Source organism: Mandrillus leucophaeus, unplaced genomic scaffold (assembly GCF_000951045.1).
Source record: "Mandrillus leucophaeus isolate KB7577 unplaced genomic scaffold, Mleu.le_1.0 Scaffold462, whole genome shotgun sequence".
In the NCBI taxonomy this organism is placed as follows: Eukaryota; Metazoa; Chordata; class Mammalia; order Primates; family Cercopithecidae; genus Mandrillus; species Mandrillus leucophaeus.
This window is the reverse complement of record NW_012104943.1, coordinates 1,163,637-1,185,985: the sequence shown is the minus strand read 5'-3', so window position 1 is coordinate 1,185,985 and position 22,349 is coordinate 1,163,637. Positions and strand designations below refer to the sequence as shown.

Here is a 22,349-nt window from a genome sequence, read left to right as displayed (position 1 = left end):
TATATATATATGTAAAAACATATAAAACATTCCACAGAATACAGATAAGAGAGAAACTAAGTCCACATGAGAGAATCAGAGAAAACTGAATACAGTGGATGACACTTATACTGTTCTTATGGAGCAAATGTGAGCCCACCTGATATAACATGGGCATAGAAAGCAAACATTCCAATGCTTAATTCCCAGTAGGTATTGCATAAGAGTAAATGAATGGATGGATAGATACATACCTGCAAAAAGAATGCATAAGGAGGGCATCAGCCCAAGATACAGAAAATGGACTGGCCAGAATCTTAGACCATAAGCCTGGTGGCTGCCAAGAGGCAAAGAAGGCAGGCTGGAATCAGGCTGTGAGGAGCCCAGTACACTGAGCCAAGGAGTTTGGACTTGGTTCTGAGAGCAATAGCGAGCAAACAGGCCATTGCAGGCTCTGTGTTCTTTAAAGTTGACATGATCGTGACTAATTCATGCACAGAATTATGACATAATTGCACAGAATTATTAAGCTAATGAGTTATAGTTTAGTTTAATTGGCAGCATTTTTCTTTTCTAATGTACATAATACTAGTATGCTTATGATCCATGATATCTCAGATTTAATGAATATAAGTACAAAATTAAAATACCAAAGCAACAAACATCAACAAAGTTCATCACCTTGCTCTTCAGCATACTCTTTGCTTGGTTTCTGGATACCACATTTATTAGTTATCTATTGCTACGCAACAGAATACTTCAAAATTTAGTGGCTCAAAGCAACATTTATTATTTCACACATTTTCTATGATTCAGGAATTCAGGAGTAGCTTAGCTAGATGGGGCTTGGGGGTTTTTTAAGACATTTTTTAGAGCGGTTTTAGATTCATAGCAAAAGGGCTTGGAGTTTTTAATTCTTATTTTAGGTTCAGGTACCTGTGCAGGTTTGTTATATAGATAAATTCATGTCATGGGGGGTGGTTTTACAGATTATTTTGTGACCCAGGTACTAACCCTAGTATCCAATAGGTATTTTTTTCTGATCCTCTCCCTCCTCCTACCCTCCACTCTCAAATAGACCCTGGTGTCTGTTGTTCCCCTCTTTGTGTCCATTGATTCTCATTATTTAGCTCCCACTTATAAGTGAGAACATGCGGTATTTGGTTTTCTGTTCCTGCATGAGTTTGCTAAGTATAATGGCCTCCAGCTCCACCCATGTTCTTGCAAAGGACATGATCTCATTCTTTTTATGGCTGCATAGTATTCCATGGTGAATGTGTACCATAGTTTCTCTATCCAGTCTATGACTGATGAGTATTTAGGTTGATTCCATGTCTTTGCTATTGTGAATAGTGCTGCAATGAACATTGTGTGCATATGTCTTGATGGTACAATGATTTATATTCCCTTGGGTATATACCCAGAAATGGGATTGCTGGGTCAAATAGTCGTTCTGTTTTTAGTTCTTTGAGGAATCGCCACACTGCTTGGGCTTGGAGTTTTTCACAAGGTTGCAATCAAGTTGTTGATCAACGCTATAGTCATCTGACATCTTGACTCTGGCTGGAGGATCTGCTTCCAAGATGGTATACTCACATGGCTGTTGGCAGAAGGCCTCAGCTTCTCTCTATGTGGACCTGTCCATAGGGCTGTTTGAATGTTCTCACAACTGTTAGCTGACTTCCCCCATAGTGACTAATCCAAGAGAGAGAACAAGGAGGAAGCTACAATGCCTTCTGTGTCCCAATTTCAGAAGTTACCCCGATCACTCCCACAGTATTCTTTGTTAGATGTCAGTCACTAAGTACAACCCCACATAAAAGGAGGGGAATTAAACTTCACCTTTTGAAAGGATAAGCATCAGATAATTTATGGACATATTTTAAAATCATCACAGCATACAACACATTCTGGTTTGCCTTCATCCACACCGGTTACTCTTCTGTTCTTCAACAGGATTTAAAGTGCTGTATTTCCACAGAGATTAATCTCTGACCCTATTTTCTTTCTTATTTATACTCTCCAGGTTATCTTCCCAGTCCTAGCACTTTCAATGCCATCTATATATATATTCACATCTTCAAAATGTGAATCTCAAGCCCCAGCCTCTTTCTGCTGCATTCTTGACCTATTCATTGAGATGTCTCACTGAGCCTAAGACATCCAAAACTGAACTCTTGATCATTATTCAGAACTTGCTTCTCTCCACTTCACTCTTTCTCCCCACCCCAGAACAAACAGCATCCAAACTTGCTCAAGCCAAAAACTGGGGTATCATTGCTGACAGGTGGGGCTCTTCCTCCCCACTTGTATTACATCTGCTACTAAGTCCTGTTACAAACCATGTCTCAAGTCCATCTCCTTCTATCCCCACTCTCTGCCCCTGCCTACCATCATCCAGGTACACCACTATTATCTCTCACCTGAACCACCACAATAGCTTCCTTTTACTTTTTCTTTTGCTCCCTCTAGTCCATGCTCCAAAGTGTTCCTCTTAACATTTAAATTAGACCATGTCAGCCCTCTTCTTAAAACTTTTCAGTGACTTCGCACCAGATTAAGAATAAAATTCATTCTACTTAAAATGACATAAATGGCTCTGCTTGATCTAGACTTTGACTACTTTTCTAACTCCGTCTTCCATCTTATATCATTCTCCCCCATGCTTACTATGAATGAATGAATGAGATGGAGAATAAATGTAGCTGTCTTGATAACACTTGCTTTATTGACTGCCTTCCCTTCCTAGTCTCACTTCCCCACTCCTTTATCAGCATTTCCTTCACCTCCTAAGTAAACCACTTACATGCAAATTCTTGTCTTATGGTCTGCTTCTGGGGTAGCCAAAACCAAGACACTCCCCATCCCCAATCTCCACATAACTCCTGAGCTTAGAAGATAAATGAGGGAAATAGAGGAAGCAATGGAAAGTTCCAACTTTTGCCTGAAGTTTACTACTATCCCTACCAGTCATGGCATTATAAATTTGAAGACACATCAACACACACTAGTATAGAAGAGCTTTATAACCCAGGCAAGTTTTTTACTGGACACATAAGCCCCTACACATCTGGGAAAGTGAGATGTCTTGGGGTGTCCCTGGGCCCACTGGACTTGTACTCTGTTTCTTGAAGGTAGATGAGAACCCAGACTTAATTTTAACTGGCTAGGTACAATGAACTTGCCATACTGGGAGCTATGATAAAAACAAAACAAAAATCAAAACCACCACCAACAAAAATCTTCATGGCTGGACCTTGTCATCCCTATTTAGAAAATCTTTATTACATTTGTGTGGCAATATTTAAATGTATTTAAACATCGGCAAAAGAAGTTTAATTTCTCAATTTGTCTTGGAGAATATCATGAAGTTTCCTGGAACCTGACCATAAACAAACATACTAAGAATTCTGGCATAGTATATTTTTGCAGAAAATAAGGAATCCTATGAAGAAATACTACACTACTTACACAATCCCTGGAATGTTTTTAAATTAACTTCAGCTGTGGAGATGGTGATTTTCTGATTAATTTGATCAATGTAGACAGCAAGCTGTGTAAGGCATTAAAGAAACTGGGCAATTCAGCATTTAGCTCAGACTCCCACAGCTCAGGGCTTCTACTCCACAGAGACTTCTTCACCTATATTAGCATTTCCCTGTCTCAAGACTCAGTTCCCTGAGCCTCATGTGTGCAAAATATTGTTTAGAAGAGACAGAGAGAGAGTGAGTGAGTGAGAGAGAAGCTGGCCAGTCCATCTAGACCTTCCAAGGTGGCAGAGGATGTTGATGGGATTAGTACAGTCCAAAATTAGATTTTTTTTTTTTTTTTTTTTTTTTTTTTTTTGAGATGGAGTCTCGCTCTGTCACCCAGACTGGAGTGCAGTGGTGAGATCTTGGCTCACTGCAAGCTCCGCCTCCCGGGTTCACACCATTCTCCTACCTCAGCCTCCCAAGTAGCTGGGACTACAGGCGCCTGCCACCACACCTGGCTAACTTTTTGTATTTTTAGTAGAGATGGGGTTTCACCATGTTAGCCAGGATGATCTCGATCTCCTGACCTCGTTATCCACCTGCCTCGGCCTCCCAAAGTGCTGGGATTACAGGCGTGAGCCATTACACCTGGCTAAGTTGATTCTTAAACAACAATTACTTCCGTTTTTTAACAAATGAGACTGATATAGATTTGATGGCAAATCTCCTATATCTTTCAACAGAACTATAAAACTAAGATGTTTTTGTGACTGGGAAGGGAATTCCTTACAGTGGATAAGAAATCTTAATTTATTAACAAAGTTAATAAATTTTTGATGGCCCAAGTGTTAGTCATTAACATTTGGGGGAGATTTATAAGTGACACTTCACACAACATCAGAAACAATGATTTGGGAGAAATTAATACACCTCAGATTTCTCAGTTTCACCTTTTCACCTGAAAGCAGGCATGTGAAAGAAATAAAGACTGAGAAAAATGAGGATTTCTCTGGAGAGTTGTGGTAATGTGTAAACAGTATATGAATTTTATCTTTTGGTAACTTTCTCCTGTTAGTTAATCCTGGGCAGTATTCTTTGCAATCCCAAGTAATTTACTTTGACTGGTACATATGAAGTGGGTTTGACCACCTGTACCAAGCACTCTCGGCTGGTTTCTGATTAGGCTTTTTAAAAATATCAGATTTCAACAAATTTCAATTTGGTTTCGTGTGATTTCACATCTAACTGTTTCAGAAATCTTGTTCAAGCTGAGTGAGCTCATCCTACTTCTAAGGAGGCTGTTTTGTGTATTACAAAATTTTTGATATTTCCAACCGCTTAAAATCCACCTGTCACTGTCTGGAGCCTGCAGGAGGGACACAGGCCTTTTTCTTTAGACCCCCTGCTGTTTCCCTGCTCCTTCTTAATCCCACCATTCCCCTGCTGCCCTTCTCACTCCTCTGCTTCTAACACACACCACGATCTACACTCAAATTTTGAGGCCACCAACTCCTCATGTTCTTAATGGTGCTGTCCTTGGCACAGGCTATTTTTTCTGCCTGGAAAACCTTCCCCACCACACAGCCTCCTCCCACTTCTCCAGGCAAAGTTCCATTCATATTGAGCCCCATTTCCTCCAGAACACCACTCACCTACCATCCCAGTGTACTAACTTCCATATCTCCCCCTAGCTCCTGAGAACTTGCCCCTTTGGTAGGGTCATATGTTGGAGTATAATGGGGCTTCTCTCATATACCTCCTATAGTCTCAGTGCCTAGTACAGTGTCTGATGTGTGTAGTTACTTAATAAATTTTGGGTAGACAAATGGATAAATGAGTAGGTGAATAGTTTGGTGAAGTGTGTTCCCCTCTGACTTCTAATACCAATGAAATCCTCAGTTTTTCTTGGCCTTAGTTTCTTCATGCACAAAATGATAGGTTGGAACCAGATGATATCTAAGGTAACTTTCTTTAAGGTGAAATTCTATGATAATCTCCCCTTACAGTGAAAATTTATTCCTACAAACATAAAAAAGAAAAGTCACATGGAACCTGTGGCAGCTATGAGGATGCGCCTCGCAGACATCCAACTGCAGGGAGCATAATTGACCCAGGGTCCCAACTACTCTACTCTTGGAAATCCAGCACCACTTTTAAGTGAGGCTGCAACTCCCACAGGCTGCTCCCACCAATGACTGAGCATGGCAGGGATACTAAGGCAGGTCCTTCTGTGGGAAACATGGCTCTCCTCTGAAGGTCAACACATCTGATGATAATCCTACTACTAATAATAATAAAAGCAATCAATTAGGGAGCATTTACTGTGTTAGTCACCATTCAAAGCCCTTTTCATATATTTAATGATTTCATTATCACTAATACCCTTAAGGTAAATACTGTTGTTTTCCCTGTTTTAGAAAAGAGATAGCTAATGCATAGAAAGAGAAAGTAACTCGCTGAAGGTCAGAGTTAATATATAGTAGAGCCAGAATTCAAATCCAGGAAGGAGACCATAGTCCTGACCAACAGGTTATGCAGCCTCTCAACATTCAGAGTTGATCTCACTCTTTTACTAGAAAAACTCTCCTCATTTGGCTTTCCTGACAATGTACTAACCTGGTGTTCCTCTGAGCATTGCCTGGGCCTCTTTCTGGACCTTCCTGCTCTTTGGTCCATCTCTTACATGCTAGTGTCCTTGGGACTGTGCCCTAGCCTCCTTCTTTTCTTACACTGCATCCACTTCTGTAGAATCAGTTACCATCTACCTGCAGATGATTCCCAAATATAGTTCTGCTTCCTGAACTCTTCAGCCAAATATCCAACATCCTACTCAACATCTCTTCTAGGTTGTCCGTCTAATGAGTACTCAAAATCAGCATGTGCCAAAGAGAATTCATCATCTATCCTATTCCTGAACATGTTCCTCCACCTGTATTCCTCATTCCAGAAATACAGGCTACTCGATGGTGCATCCCTCTGACACTCTATATCCAATCGACTAGGATATAAGCTCCACAAGGACAGAAATCTTATTTCCCTTTTGTTTGCTGATGAACTTCTGGAAACTAGCCCAGTGTCTGATACATTATAGGCACTCAATAAATACTTGTTGAATGAATGAATTGACTCTAATCCATTACCAAATCTTTCAGTCCCACTTTGATGCCATTCATTTCTCCTTACCTCCACTGCTACTGCTGCAGTCCAAGCAACCAGAATCTGTCTTCTGAGCCAACTGGTATCTTTTCTTCCGTTCTGTCTCCCTCCAGTCTATCTTCCAGACTGCTTTCATGGTAATATTTTTCAAAAGAAAAACCTTATCAAATAACATTCCTACTTAAAACCCTTCAATGCTGTTCTATTGCCATTGAGATGTAAAACCCAAAGCCCTAACTTGATTCACAAGACCCTCTGTGATGTAGCCTCTGCCCACTTCTTGGGGCTCATCTTTCGCAAGCTTACTTCTCCCTGCCTTTATTCTAATCCTCTGGTCATCTACTCATTCCTCAAGCACAAGCATGGTGTCTTTTACCTCTTAGTCTGCACTCATTCTATTCCCTTTGCCTGTAATATTCTTTCACTTTATGTGGTTGAACCCTGTTTGTCTTAAGTCTAATTTAAAGTTTGCACCTTCAAAGGGAACATCTGGGACCCCTTAGACTGGATTATGTTTCTTTGATTTAAGCTTCTGTAATAGACTGAATATATTGAGTGCCTCTGTTACCCTGAACCCCTTGACTAAAAGCTCATGAGTAGGGGACCCTCTATGCCAGGATTATAAGTGAATCCTCAGCTCCTAGCACTATACTCCATACATATTAATGCCCTATTGAGGATTATACTGATTTTTTTTTTGGCATCAGGAAATAGGTAAGATCCTTCCTATTGTGATTGGGGAGCATATTGCTTGCAAACCTTCAGTCAAGAAGTTGACAGATCATCTCTAAGATTTTGTTGCTACATTGAATTCTAATTAAATGAACCCAACATTTCTTATAAAAATATGAAATTAAAATTCCAAAGGCAGAATTTCCCCCTATACAGCTTTTCTTTCATCGTGTTTTCTTTTGAAATCCAACTCAAATGTCACCTACCCTGGACATTTTCCTCCTCTTTCCCAGGCAAGGTTAGTTCCTCTCTCCATTCTGCTCCCCCAGGCATCAGCTTCATGTTGTTAAAGGAAGAGGTGAAAGCAAATTGTAGTGCTTTATCAAGGTTTGTCACAGACGTGTGTGGTTAAGAAATGGACTTACTGTGTATCTATGTGGAAGGGTTTTTTTTACCAAGGTGTGGGGACACTTGTTTTTATCGACAAATTTCAATCTTGTGTTCAAATCTTAAAAACATCAAAACAAATAACCCAATTAAAACATGGGCAAAGGACCTGAATAGACATTTATCCAAAGAAGATATATAAATGGTCTATAAACACATGAAAGACACTTAATATCATTAGCCATCAGGGAAATGCACATCAAAACAAGATGCTACTTCTCAAGCATTAGGATGACTAGAGTTTTAAAAAATGAACAATAATAAGTGCTGGTGAGAATGTGGAGAAATTGGAACTCTCATATATTGCTGGTGGGAGTAAAATGATGTAGCCATGTTGGAAAACGGTCAGGCAGTTCTTCAGAAAGTTAAACATACAACTATCACGTGTCTTAGTCAGTTCAGGCTGCTATAACAAATTACCAGAGGTTGGGTGGCTTATAAACAATAGAAATGTATTTCTCACAGTTCTGAAGGCTGGAATTCTAAGACCAGGGTGTCAGCATGGTCAGGTTCTGGTGAGGGCACTCTTTTGGGTTGCAGCCTGTCAACTTCTCAAGCTCTCTAGCCTTTTCTTATTAGCGCACTAATCCCATTCATAAAGGCTCCACCCCCATGACCTAATTACCTCCCAAAGACCCCACCACCAAATACCATCACATTGGGATTAGGGTTTCAATATATGAATTTTGGAGGACACAAACATTCTGTCCATTGCACCATATGGCCCAACGATTCCACTCCTGGGTATACACCCAAGAGAAATTAAAACATATGTCCACACAAAAACTTGTGCACCAATGTTCATAGCAACATTATTCATGATGACCAAAAGGTAGAAACAACTTAAATGTCCATCATCTGATGAGTGGATAAATAAAATGTGGTATATCCATATTATGGAATATTATTAAGCAATAAAAAGAAATACAGTACTGTTACAAGCTACAACATGAATCAAACTTGAAAACATGCTAAGTTAAAGAAGCCAGATGCAGAAGGCTACATATTATGTGATTCCATTTATATGAAATATCCGGAATAGGCAAATCCAGAGACAAAAAGCAGATTTGTGGTTGCTAGGGGATGAAGGGAGGAGTTAGTTAAGATTAACTGATCATAGGTATAGGGTTTATTTTTGGGGTGATGGAAATATTCTGGCACTAAACAGAAGTGATGAGTGCATAACATAGTGAAAATACTAAAAACCACTGAAGTGTATAGTTTAAGATGGTGAATTTTATGTTATATAAATTATATCTCAATTTTTAAAATACTAAAATAAAAAAATTATTAAGGGCATCACTGTATTTGGACTGGCACTTCTTTTTTCTTATAACAGCATATTGTATACCTTTTTTTCCCCCTTTTTTTAAATTATACTTTAAGTTCTAGGGTACATGTGCACAATGTGCAGGTTTGTTACATATGTATACATGTGGACTGGCACTTATTTACTCAGCATACTTTATGGTTAGTCACCCATAGTTTCTTCTTTTTTACTGATACAAAATATTTTATATATTTATGGGGTACATGTGAGTGTTACATGCATAGACTATATCATGATCCAGTTGTGGTACTTGGAGTATCCATCAAATACTCAATTACCTTGAGTATTTACCATTTCTATGTGTTGGTAACATTTCACGTCCCCTCTTCCAGCTACTTGGAAATATACAATACATTGTTGCTAACTGTAATCACCCTACTGTGCTATAGAATATTGGAGTTTATCATAGGTTCTTTGGAAACTGTTAATTAGGCGCAGACTGGGTCAAGATTGTGGTATCCCTTGCAGAATTGTTAGGAATATATAAATTAGATTAGACAAATGGCTGCATTATTTCTTAGTCAGAACTCTTTATCAGAGCATTTTAATAATATTTAGCATGCTATCCTATACTTGAATGCATATGTTTCCAATAGACTGTGAACTTAAGAGTGCAAAGACCAGGCCCTTTTCATCACTGTACTCTATGTGCCTGAGACAGTACTTGGAACATAGCAAGTGCACAATAAATGTTTTGCTTTAAAGTACTACTACTTAATGAAAGAAAAGTTTACCTTCCAGGAGACATTTGGCAATGTCTGGAGACATTTTTGATTGTCAGAACTAGAGGGGTGTGTGCTACTGGCATCTGTAGATAAAGACCATTGTTAAATATCCTACAATGCACAGGACAACTCCCAACAACAAACAATGATCTGGCCCAAAATATCAGTTGTGTAGAAGTTGAGAAGCCCTGTTCTAAATGTTTGAGTGACTTATGAATCCCTAAAATTAATTCCATTAAAAAATGAAAAAAAGTCCCCTTCAAGAAAAAGTAATGTTAAAATCATCCTTGCATTTGGTGCTCTCAGTAAATGAAATGTCTCAGACCATATCTTTATAACTCTTAACTGAGTAATCAAATTTGTGGGAGAGGCAGACCATGAGGGAAATCTACAAGGTTATTAAACTTTCCGACTTTGACTTACATATTATTAACTTGCATAAAGTTCAGTTCTGTAGCAGAAAGCACATGGTAAAATGTGCGTTCCTTTGTCTGTTAAAGAGCCCAGGAAACATTTTTACAGTGTATTTAATATGTGTAAGGAAATCATCACAGCCCTCCACTAAATATACAATGCAAGTATTTTCCTTCGAAGTCTGGTAGCAACCCTGTCCAATACCAGGGCCGTAAGTAGGTAAACATGCAGTGAACTTCATCCATGGCGGCACTACTTGGGGGCACTTGGTAGGGGGCAGGGGGCTCACCTTTTTCAGGCATCTAGATCAGGCAAGCTACAGCTTGCCGGCCAAAGCTAGGTGATCCCTCTTTGTAAACAGCTCATGAGCGAAGAACAGTTTTTACATTTTTAAGTGTTCAAAGATGGAACAAAAGGAGAATACTATATCATGACACAGGAAAATTACATGCTATTCAAATTTCAGTGTCATAAATAAAGTTTTATTGGAACACAATCATACCCATCTGTTTACTATTGCCTATGGCTGCTTTTGTACTTGGACAGATATCTTATGGCCCTACAAAGCCTAAAATACTTATCATCTGGCTTTTTACAGAAAATATTTGCCGATCTCTGCTCTAAAAGTAAGCAGTTTAGCAAATTGGGTTTCCAGGAGGTCATGTGGAATGGGAACGAGCCCTGGGCTAGAATTCCCAACACCCAGCTCTGCTGGGGATGTGACTCCACTCCGTTGGACTGGAGTTTCCTCCTCTGTAACATGAGAGGGCTTTGCTGAATGGGCCCTTCCAGCTCTTAATCATCTATAGTGTGTGTTGATTCCTGTCTATTCAATGGTTCCCAGGTGCCAGTGGGGTAAAAGTGCAGAGCTCTGGTCTGGGACAAAGCCACAGGACCAGAAAGTCACTGAAATAGACAAAGAACTGGATAGTTGCTGTGCTTATACAGAGCAGATCTGAAAAGTGGCACTCTACAAGGTTCAAAAACATACATTTTGGACATCTTCATGTGCCCTAGTTTTATAGATTATGTAACCAAATTCTTTTAACCATGGGGAAGAAGGAAATGGTTGAAACTAATTATTGAGGAAGGCTGGCAACCCCAAAATTCAGGTTTTCAAAATCTAATTTAGCACTTACTGCGGGTTCGTTGAAATTAACCAGGTAATTGACATCTCTGGTTCTTTTAGTAGTAGGGAAGAGTTTCTGTTGTCTTTTCTATTTTCTCAATACTAACATGTAGTTCTTTATCTGCAGTGCCAGGCATCACGGGTTGTTAGCATCGGCACGTCAGCCTGGGGTCTGTCACTATGGAACTAGACTAGCCTGCTGCTACGGCTGGAGAAGAAACAGCAAGGGAGTCTGTGAAGGTAATTTGGTAAAACCTCAGACCCTGCACTTGGATCCAGGGCCCTTAGGTTTTTATCTGTCACACCATGAACTGCCACAAAATTGCCAGTGGATCTCTTAGGCAAGGACATGCGTAACTACCAATAACCAAGGTCTGGGTTCCTATGAGATCTCTTCCCAGACAAAATGTGGCTGATGCCATCATACTTGGCATGATTTATTTTAGAAGACTGTCTTGTCAATTATTTTTGTGATTATCTTAGTGAGTATGACTGGGTTGTTTGTTTTTGGTTTTCTTTTTAATCTAAAGGAACTAAGATGGGCAAAAGCAGGCCAGTAAATTCCTCCTCTAATTATAGTTTAAGTGATTTCCAATGAAATACACTTTTTAATTATTAATCATCCAACTAGTAGGCTTCAGCCACAAAACAAGTACGCCTTTTAGCTTATAGATTTGTTACTCACATTTTTAAAATCCATACTGCCAATTTCTAAATGTTTTCAAGGTACACATGCATATATGCAAAGATTTTAAGTATTTTGCTGATTTTTTGTACATTGCAAACCAAGGAACCATAATTTGCCTTGGACATTGTTTCTCAGACTATGTGTTAGGAACTCCAAGAGAGGTCTCTGATCATTTCAAGGAGGTTGGGGAGGGCAGAGATGAGCATAAAGTTTTTGCCTTTTTTTTTTTTTTTTTATGACTTTCCATAACGAGCAACACTGGCAGTGTAGTGGAACAAAATCCACATTCCTCCTAACTGACTGTCTCACCAGGGGTGTATTCCTTCAGGGCAGGAGTCTACTCTCACTGTCCCTGTGTCCTTCAGCAGGTAGCATGTGCCTCATCCTAAGTTCTTTATCTGTTAAATGGGATAACAACACAATTGCAGGTCCCATAAAAGTACTAACATGTTAGTTATTTTAGGAATAACAATGCTACCTTCTTTTTGCTGGTCTGTTCCTGCCCCAACCTCCTTCTCTCTGGCTGGTTAAAAAATATCTGGATTGACCATAAGTGGGATCAGAACTTGATAATATCCAAAATCTATAAAACAATAGAAAACATTGATACTGTTCCCACATGTTCCATATTATGTAAAACCTTCTGTCATCATAGTTTGCTTGTGACAAGATGACAAGAGCATAAAAATACTAGACAAAAACAAAGATCATCATTGCCCACTTAGATAAAGGAAGTTAGAATATCCTCCTGGGACTTGTGTCAATTAAAAGAGTGGGTCCCCATCCTGATTGGATTGATAGTGTCACGATCAAGGGCATTGAGAACCAGACTGACCTGGGTGATCTTGGGCAAGCTAGCTAAGGTAAGCTAGCTAAGGCTCAATTTCCTCCTCTGCAACATGATGAGAGCAATACCTACCTCTGAGGGTAAGGAGTTTATGCATTAAAGGGTGAGTTCATTACCTGTCATGCATAGAAAATACCTCATAAATTACCATTCCTTCAGGAAGGACCAATAATTCTCATCACAAACTTCTCTTCATTAAAGCACCAGGTGATGGGGGGATTAAATGTGGCTTTATTCTTTTTCTAGACACAACATAACACATTTTTATTTGAAGTCAGTCAGGTGGAAAGGGGCAAAAACCACGTGAAACACATGATTTAGAATCTCTCTTACAGTTGCACGAACATCAGTGTCTACTGCCATAAAACTTGTAAGACCCAGCATGTCGCTGGTGAATAAATGAAGGCAAGGTTTGACTTTCAGGAAGGGCTTTTCTGTAACTGCATAAGAGCAATTTGGCCATGACGCATGCAGCCAATCACATTCTCAATGCTTTCAGGGACTGTATAATACCACAGGCATAAAATAATTTAAAGCAAGATGTTAAAACGGCAAGTGCAGAGGGTTCAAGCAAAATGCTCACTATGCAAGTTTTGCAAGCTGAAGAGACGGTCAGCACACCTACTGCTCCAGTCAAATGTTCAGGTCTTAAATTGCAGTGATTTTTAGATCTAAAATGTGTATCATATTTTATCCAATTTGCATGGTCCTTCTTGATGGTAAAGTCATATGTTTCTTGAAGCATCAAATAACAGGGTAGTTATTCCCTGATTGCTGGGTTTCTGATTTCTAAGCCAGAGTTGTAGGATGCATGATAATAAGAATACACATCAACCTGCCCCAACAAGGAGAGCCAGACCCCAGGCTGTGAGGTCCCAGTCCACCCAGGCCTTCCCCTCTGTCTGTCTATTTGCCCTTCACTCCTCTTGAAGCCCTGCCTCTATGTATGCTGGAGCTTTCTAGCTTTCAGCCTCTACCTGTCTAAATCTCCTCCCAAGGCAGGGTCTCATCAATTCGATATCATTACCCTTAAAATGTATGCCACTTTAGTGAGATGAAATACAGAGTTGTCTGTGAACAAGTACCTGATGAAAAGCTCCAGATAGAGAAGTTTGGGGGAGAACTAAATAAGACTTTTACTTTGTCTAAAGCATGCTTCAATCTCAGGCCATTTTAAACACAAACTGAATTTCCCAATTGGCTGTTCAAGTCACAGATCCAAAGTTACTGTAAATTGAAAACATCTTACTAAAGCTTTAACCTTATAGCAAGGGTATTATTCACCATTTCTCCTATGTTCTATTTGGCATTTATGCTGGGCTTTCCTGTCTGGACCACATTGGAAATCAGTTTTCAGGGAACAACTAGAGGCCTTCAGGGCTTTAAAAAAAAAAAAGATTTATTTTTCTAATATCTGAATTTAAAGTTGCAACTCCAAGTACATATCCATAACAAAGTAGACACTGGAAATTAAATTCTGTCTCTTTTGTCTCTAAAAGTGGAAAAACTTTGCTGGGGAAGCATTTTTCCCTTATGACTTGTTCAGAGCCATAAAATGTTCCCCTGTTAAAAGTTCCACAATAATTACTTTATTCATTATTCAAAAATATTCAAATATTTAACATGTTTACAACACTCTATTAAACGCTACGGGAGAAACAATGATGAACGTTTAAGTCCCTGTCCTAAAGGCACTTGGAAACAAGTAGTGGATGAAAGACAAGCACTGTAGCCAAATATATGCCTCATTATTTAATAAGACAAAAACTGATCAGTTGCACAGGAGGGGCCTGCCAAAGTTCTGTGGAGTTCTCGAAGTTGAGTGGGCATTCATAGGTGGCTGGAGGAATCTGTAAAGGCTTTTAGAAGAAGGGGTCATACAAGGTGATCCTTGAAGAATGGGGAGGATATTAACTACTGGAAACCCAGGGAAGAGTATCCTAGGGAGGGGTAGGAAAAGGCAGAAAGTAAAGGGTAGGTCTGGAAAACAGCAAGCAATGTCTTTTGCCCACAGTGTTGCCTTTGTCAGGGGGTGGGGGGGGTGCAGCTAGAAAAGAAGGTGGAGGCCAGATCAGGCTAGGTTTGAATTTATTTTTTATTTTTTTTAATTTTTGTTTTCTAGACAGAGTCTTGCTCTGTCACCCAGGCTGGAGTGCAGCAGTGCGACCTCAGCTCACTGCAACCTCTGCCTCCTGGGTTCAAGTGATTCTCCTGCCTCAGTCTCCCGAGTAGCTGGGATTACAGATGCCCGCCACCATGCCTGGCTAATTTTTGGATTTTTAGTAGAGATGCAGTTTCCCCGTGTTGACCAGGCTGGTCTCAAACTCCTGACCTCAAGTGATCCACCCTCCGTGGCCTCCCAAAGTTCTGGGATTACAGGCGTGAGCCACCATGCCTAGCCAGATCATGCTAGTTTTAACTTGGTTATGATACCTGTACTGTATTCAGGAGGGAACAAAGATTATATGATGACCTCTGTGCAAGGCATGGCATGATCAGAGCTATCCTTTTGGACTATTAGTTTAATGTCATGTCTGACATCAAGTTTGCTAGGAGCAGAGCCTGAAAGGGGGATTCTTGTACAAATATTCCATTGAAAGGTGTCTTAGGAGCAATTTGCAAGGGAATGGGGGAGCAGGGGAAGGGGCTAGGCAGAGATATGGTTTCAAAGGAAGTCTAGCTTCAGCCTGATCCCACAGGGACCTCTAGGGCGTTAATTGCACCAGAGTTTGTCCTGCCAAGAAACAAGGAACTAGGCTGTTAGACTCCTGCATCAGTGAGGCACTGGTCACAAGCTGTGGTGGGGAAAGCAGGGAGAGAGAGGGATTTAGCATCATCTTCCAAGTATCTGTAGGCAAGGCAGTTCCCATTAGCTAGATAGATAGTTGTTCAATGAATGAGTTGGTGGTAGAAACAGGAATAGGATATTGCAACTGAATGGTCTGGAGACAAAAAAAATAGACAACTGAATTTTTTGAGTCCAGGTAACTGGTAGAGGAATGATGATAATAACAAAAAATAGGATCTGGGGTTTAGGGAAAGATGCTGGTATCTTTAAGAATAGGCTTTCTTAGAGGTGGACCTACTATGAGCCAGGGGGAATTGATGGACGGAGAAGTAGGCACCATTCCTGGGCAATTGCTGAGTCATTCTTTCCTATTATGGCTATTTCTTGAGCTCCTACTGTATCCAGAAGCTGCTGAGAATCCTTGATACCCTGAAAGTCTCCTTTCTCTCTCATATATTATATCCTCTCCCTTTCTACTCTTGGGGCTTTCCCATTTTTCTTTTTTCCTATCTACTGCTTTTTCTCCTTATAACCTCCTTGTGAGCTGGAATGAAACTGTCCATCATCTTTGACTATTTGTTTTCTTGCCCCCGACTGAATCGGTTATAACATCCTACCCCTGTTGTTTCTCCTACCACTTTATTCATTGAACAAATATTTATTGTCTACTTTGTGTCAAGAGTTGGGATACAGAAGTGAATAAAATAGAAAAACAAATCCTGCCTTTGTCGTGCTTTCTCATGCCTCCATCATCATCCTCATCATCATGATGCTTTTAGTTCCCATCCTTAGGGCTAGAAGTAGCACCTTCCTGCCTCCAATCTGTTGGTTGTTCAGTCTGACTGATAATGCGCAGCATTAAAAAGATTTTGATCATTTAAAAGAGAAATGGAGAAAATATGGAGGAGATGAAACGAGGCAAGAGACAGAAGGAAGGGGAATGACATTGGCATTTGCCCAGGGCTACTCTGGAGTCTCTTCCAGTTCCAACATTATACTTATTTTATTAAATCTTTTGTGTTTGCATGCAAAACTGGCTGACTGTGGTCTGGGAGGCTTTATATTTCATTGAATACCACTGGAAGTGTGGCATTGCCGAGCAAAGTCACACTAAACTTGCATGCATTGGGTGGGGGTGTGGTGGGCGGGGATCGGGGAGGCGGTAATCTCATTCAAAAGAAAAATACTTTCCAGTGTCTGAAAGGTGAAAACAGATTCAAAGGGAGGCAGATCGTCCTCCGTATGTCCCCATGGAGTTCTCTGCCACACAGAACGCAGCAAAGCTTTGCGTGCATTTCACTACACTAACTACTGTTCTTTTATCATCAAGACATCTTTTCCTTCCACAGCTACATGCGAACCTGGATGCAAGTTTGGTGAGTGCATGGGACCAAACAAATGCAGATGCTTTCCAGGATACACCGGGAAAACCTGCAGTCAAGGTCAGTAAGGTAGCCTGGGGTCATAGTTCAAATTCAATCATTGCAGCAGGGCTGGCGACACAATATGGTATGCAGGATTTCTTAGGGTTTTTTTAAAGTCAAATCTTCAAATGAAGATGCTTTCAGGACAAGTTTTTCAATCTCTTCTCCTTGAAAAATATAAAAAGTCTGATGTTTTTGTCAAGATGTCCAATAAAATGCCTTTTTTCTTTTATTTTTTCTCCTTTTTTTTAACCATTTTGTTTTTATAAGCTAAAGGCCTTTTATATTTTTTACTTTTTTATTTCATCTCTTCCTGTAACACAGAAAAAAAGAGTCTTTTTAAAGTAAATAATGTTATTGTTTTTTAAACTACCTAAGTATTGTAAGTATATTTTTATTTTTAAAATCCAACAGTGCAAAAACATATAAAAGTGAGAGTAATCACCACTAGTTGTTACTATAAGCATAGTTAAGTTTGTCTTAGATCCTGGAAGTCTTTTTCTGTGATAGTACAAATGTAAGTATTTCTCATAGGCATCTTTGCATGTCAGCACACACAAAACTACTTTACATTTTTTAAGGCTATATCCTAGTCCCTAGTGTGAATACTTTTATCCTTTATGCAAAAATATGCTTTATTTAACCATTATCATTTATGTTGTCTCCAATTTTTTGCCATTACAAACAGTGCTAAATCTAACATTGTTCTATGCATAGCCCTGCTTTCTTGAATGAATATTTTTGTAGGAAAAATATTTAAAAGTGGAATTGTTGGGTTGAATGACGTGCATATTTTTATTATACTTCATATACTTTTTCTTTTTTGAAACAGTGTCTCGCTCTGTCACCCAGGGTAGAGTGCAGTGGCGTGATCATGGCTCACTGCAGCCTCAACCACCTGGGCTCTAGCGATCCTCCCTGCTACTCAGGGACCACAGGCACACACCACCATGTCTGGCTACTTTTTACAGTTTTTGTATAGACGAGGTCCCACTACGTTGCCCAGGCTGGTCTTGAACTCCTGAGCTCAAGCCATCCTCCCGCCTTGCCCTCCCAAAGTGCTGAGATTAAAGACTGAGCCACCACGCCTGGCCTTGATATATCGTAATAGATAATTTATAACTTTCATCCTAGATCATTTGTCTGAAAACATTGAAGAGATTATAATATCTATAACAGTGGTTCTCAACTTGGGTAATTTTATGTCCCAGGAAGAGTTGCCAGATAAAATACAGATACCCAGTTAGATTTACATTTCATATAAACAACAAATAATTTTATAGTATATGTTTGTTCAAAATAGTATATGGGGGATGTGAGGGTGATCTGGCTGTGACATGTCTCCCCATTGCTCACCTGGGTTGATTTGGTTGATCTGACTGGCTAGGCAGACTTCCCCTTCCTCCCTCACTGCTCCATGTGTGTCCTTCCTGAAGCTGTGTGTTCGGGCGGAGAGGACGACCATCCCTGATAGAGGAGGACTGGCCTTCAGTCAAGGGTATATTAGCTGTGCTCCCCTGCTAGAACCTCCAAACACACTCTCAAAATAGTATATGAGATGTGTGTATACTTAAAAAGTATTAGTCATTTATCTGACATTCAGATTTATCTGAGAATCCTTTACAGTTTTGTTTAGAGATGGGGGTCTCACTATGTTGCCCAGGCTGGAGTGCAGTGACTATACTGCATCCATGATCTCCTGGCCTCAAAGCAATCCTCTCGCCTCAGACTTCTGACTACAGGCACACACCAATACACCCAGCTGGAATCTTGTATTTTTATTTGCCAGATCTGGGAGCCTTATCCCGGGCAACATCTGGCAGTGTCTGAAGACATTTGGAGGGGGTGCTACTGGTGTCTAATGGGTAGAGATCAGGGATGCTGCTAAGCACCTTACAATGCACAGGATAGCAGTACCCGCAACAAAGAATGATCAGACCCAAATGTCAGTAGTGCCAAGACTGAAAAACCCTGCTCTAAATGTGGTGAATAAAAGTGCCTCATTGGGGCAAGGGATATGGTCTTTGCTATAGATCAGTAGATTTCAACTTGGGTGATTTTGTCATCCACGGGATACTTGACAATGACTGGGGACAATTTTGGTTGTCATAACTGGGTGTGGGAGGTACTCCTGGCATCTAGTGAATGGAGCCCAGGGATGCTGCTAAACATCCTGCAATGCACAGAACAGCCCCCCACAACAAATAATGATTTGTGTCAACAGAAGTTAAGAAACCCTGGCATGAAGAAATCTGCAATAATTCAGAAAGGGTCCCCAGTGCTATAATGAAGTTGAACAAAGAGCAGTAAATCAAATTCAGCTGCCCTTGGAAAATGGTGTTTCAGAGAAGACTGAACACCCACTCCACTCTACCACTCCCAGCCCTTGCCGCCAAGCCAAGAGGTTAACCCCATAGACTGAAATAGCCGCTCTTTGAGCTGCCAACCCTACAGCCTCAGAGAGCAATCTGGCTCTCTGTGTCCTACCACCAGCATAGAGGCCAGAGTCCTGAAGATGCTTCTTAGAATTGCATGCAACTGCTTGAGAGAGGTGCTTCAAGAATTGTGCATTCAGGGTGGGCACAGTGGCTCACACCTGTAATCCCAGCACTTAGGAAGGCTGAGGTGGGTGGATCATCTGAGGTCAGGAGTTTGAGACCAGCCTGGCCAACATGGCAAAACCTCATCTCTACTAAAAATACAAAAATTAGCCGGGCATGGTGGCGAATGCCTGTAATTCTAGCTACTCGGGAGGCTGAGGCAGGAGAATCACTTGAACCCGGGAGGCAGAGGTTGCAGTGAGCCGAGATCATGCCATTGCACCGCAGCCTGGGCAACAGAACGAGACTCCATCTCAAAAAAAAAAAAAATCATGCTTTCATAAGGAATAATTCAGCTATACCCCTCACCAGAGGTTTTACAGCAGAAAACTTGGTTTTCCATATGTTTTGGATTCTGAACCAAGATAATGTCTCAAGAGATTTAGAGTAGAGACAATATTTTTCATGCTAGTTTTAAAGTCCCAGTAAAATATTAACGTTGAGGGAGTAGTCCGGTTGGCTGAAGTTTTGAGGCAGTCTGTCTTCTTCCCACAGCCTCCCTGCCCTGTGGCAGCCTGATCAAAGTCCACGTACATCCATTAATGGTGACAGGCCTCAGCCCTCAACTCATGTCTTTCCCAAAACACTCTCCCAAGAAATGAGTGAGTCACCTCAGAGTTAGGGCCAAGCTATGGGATATTCCTGGGTTTCCCATTATGACCAATCAGCATTTCTCAATTTCCCCATTTGAAGAGGTTACGTTCTATGAGGGAGATGGTAGGGTAAAGGGGATAGGCAATGGAGAAGAGGGTTTCAAATATCCAGTTAGGGCATTGGAAAATCTCCATAGAAGGATCTTTTCAGAGATGAAAGCAGCTCCTTATTTTCAAGAATCTGTTACCATGCTGACCTTTTGCCTTCCATGGAATTTGTTTGTTTTTTTCCTCTCTGTATCTTCCCTGGTAGAGTTAAGATATGAAACCCTCACATGACCACATTTCCAAAGGCAACATCCTCTACAGATAATCTTCATAAAGTTTTATTTTCCTTCTGTGTCATTTTTTATTTTAATAAAAATGTTACTTATTCTTAAGTTGTTGTTGTTGTTGTTTTTTAGAAAACACGAAAGCACAGAGAAGAAAGTCACCCTCGATCTTACCGCCTGAAGATAACCATTAGAGAGCATACCCTCCTAGGCTTTTCTTTTCCTATGTATTTTTTAAACAAATTTTGGAATGATCTGTACACAGAGTTTTGTAACCTTCTTTTATCACTTAACATCCTGTGAACGTCATATATATATATACACACACGTGTATATATATACACACACATATATGTGTGTGTTTATATATATATATATATATGTAAAATCATCCAGCCCAAATGTCATCCTGCGAACATCTTAGGATTAAATATTGTCCTCCAACTTCACCACTAAGAGCTGTCTGACAGGTTCCCTCTAGAGGAATGTGAGCCAAGGCAATTTGGCCAGTGCAGGGGCCACCCGAAATAATAATTGACAGGAGGCTGTGCTTTCAGCCTATGTCAGCGGCTGCTTGGGATAACATCAAAGGCAGAAATATATAAATTATCTATTTCTAACTTTTTGTTCAAGTAGTATACACATAGAATTGTGCATATATAAAATATGTATGGCTCAATGAATTGTTCTAAACGCCCATGTCACCAGTATCTAGATCAAAAGCCAGAAACTTGGCCCCTCAGAAGACTCCCTCACACACCTTCCAGTCACTTCCACTGCCAGTGAGAGAACCATATCTTGACCTCTTATATCACAGATTAGCTGTGCTTGTTTTTTTAACTGTATATAAATGGATTTATACAGTATGTACACATTTATATCCAGCTTCTTCCACTCAATATCATGTTTGTGAGATTCATCCATTGTTGCTTGTAGTTGTCATTTGTTCAGTTTCATTTCTGTATATTATTCCATTGTGTAAATATACGAGTCATTTATCTATTCTTCTGTTGGGAGGTGTTTAGATTACTTCTAGTTTGGGGCTATCTAGTATCATGCTATTATGATCATTTTAGTATGTAGGGTTTTTTTGGTGGGCAAAAATCCACATTTCTGTTGGGTATATTCCCAGAACTGGAATTTCCAGGTCATGAGTATGTCTAAATATAGCTTTAGTAGATTCTGCCAAGCAGTTTTCCAAAGTGTTGTACCAATTTACATTCCTTCCAGTGGTGTATAGTTATTCCATTTGCTACACATTGTCACCAATCCTTTAAAATAGAATTTGATGGTCAGAGAGGAGGTGGGTAAGTGGTAGTGTTCAGGGAAGCTAACCCAGTTGTCCTTTCCAAGACTGGGGTCTAATATTCCCCATCTGGAAGTTTCCTGATTCAGTTCACGTTTCCCTGTTTTCTAAATGTCCCTGCAGACGTGAATGAGTGTGGAATGAAACCCCGGCCATGCCAACACAGATGTGTGAATACACATGGAAGCTACAAGTGCTTTTGCCTCAGTGGCCACATGCTTATGCCAGATGCCACGTGTGTGAGTAAGTTTCAACTGCCAGGCTGAGCTCAGTCAATGTTTAAGGCTTGACTTTTGCCATTTGATGCTTGGGGAAAAGCTGATTTCAGTGATTTTTTAAAAAAAATCTCTAATATTGCCCCCAGCTAAAATGTTTTGGGGCCCTTCCTTCCTTCCTTCCTTCCTTCCTTCCTTCCTTCCTTCCTTCCTTCCTTCCTTCCTTCCTTC

The 22,349-nt window shown here is 40.3% G+C and overlaps 1 protein-coding gene across 3 annotated transcripts in view; it reads left to right on the top strand.

Annotated features, from left to right (window-relative positions):
- The window catches only part of EGFL6 (EGF-like-domain, multiple 6), a 71,721-nt gene that overhangs the window by 14,792 nt on the left and 34,580 nt on the right, over positions 1–22,349 (top strand). For all 3 annotated transcript variants that reach the window (XM_011994845.1, XM_011994844.1, XM_011994846.1), the window contains exons 2-4: positions 11,453–11,565; positions 16,998–17,090; positions 22,027–22,146. In XM_011994845.1, coding sequence (XP_011850235.1) covers positions 11,453–11,565; positions 16,998–17,090; positions 22,027–22,146 — 326 coding nt within the window. The remainder of the gene's footprint in view (positions 1–11,452; positions 11,566–16,997; positions 17,091–22,026; positions 22,147–22,349) is intronic.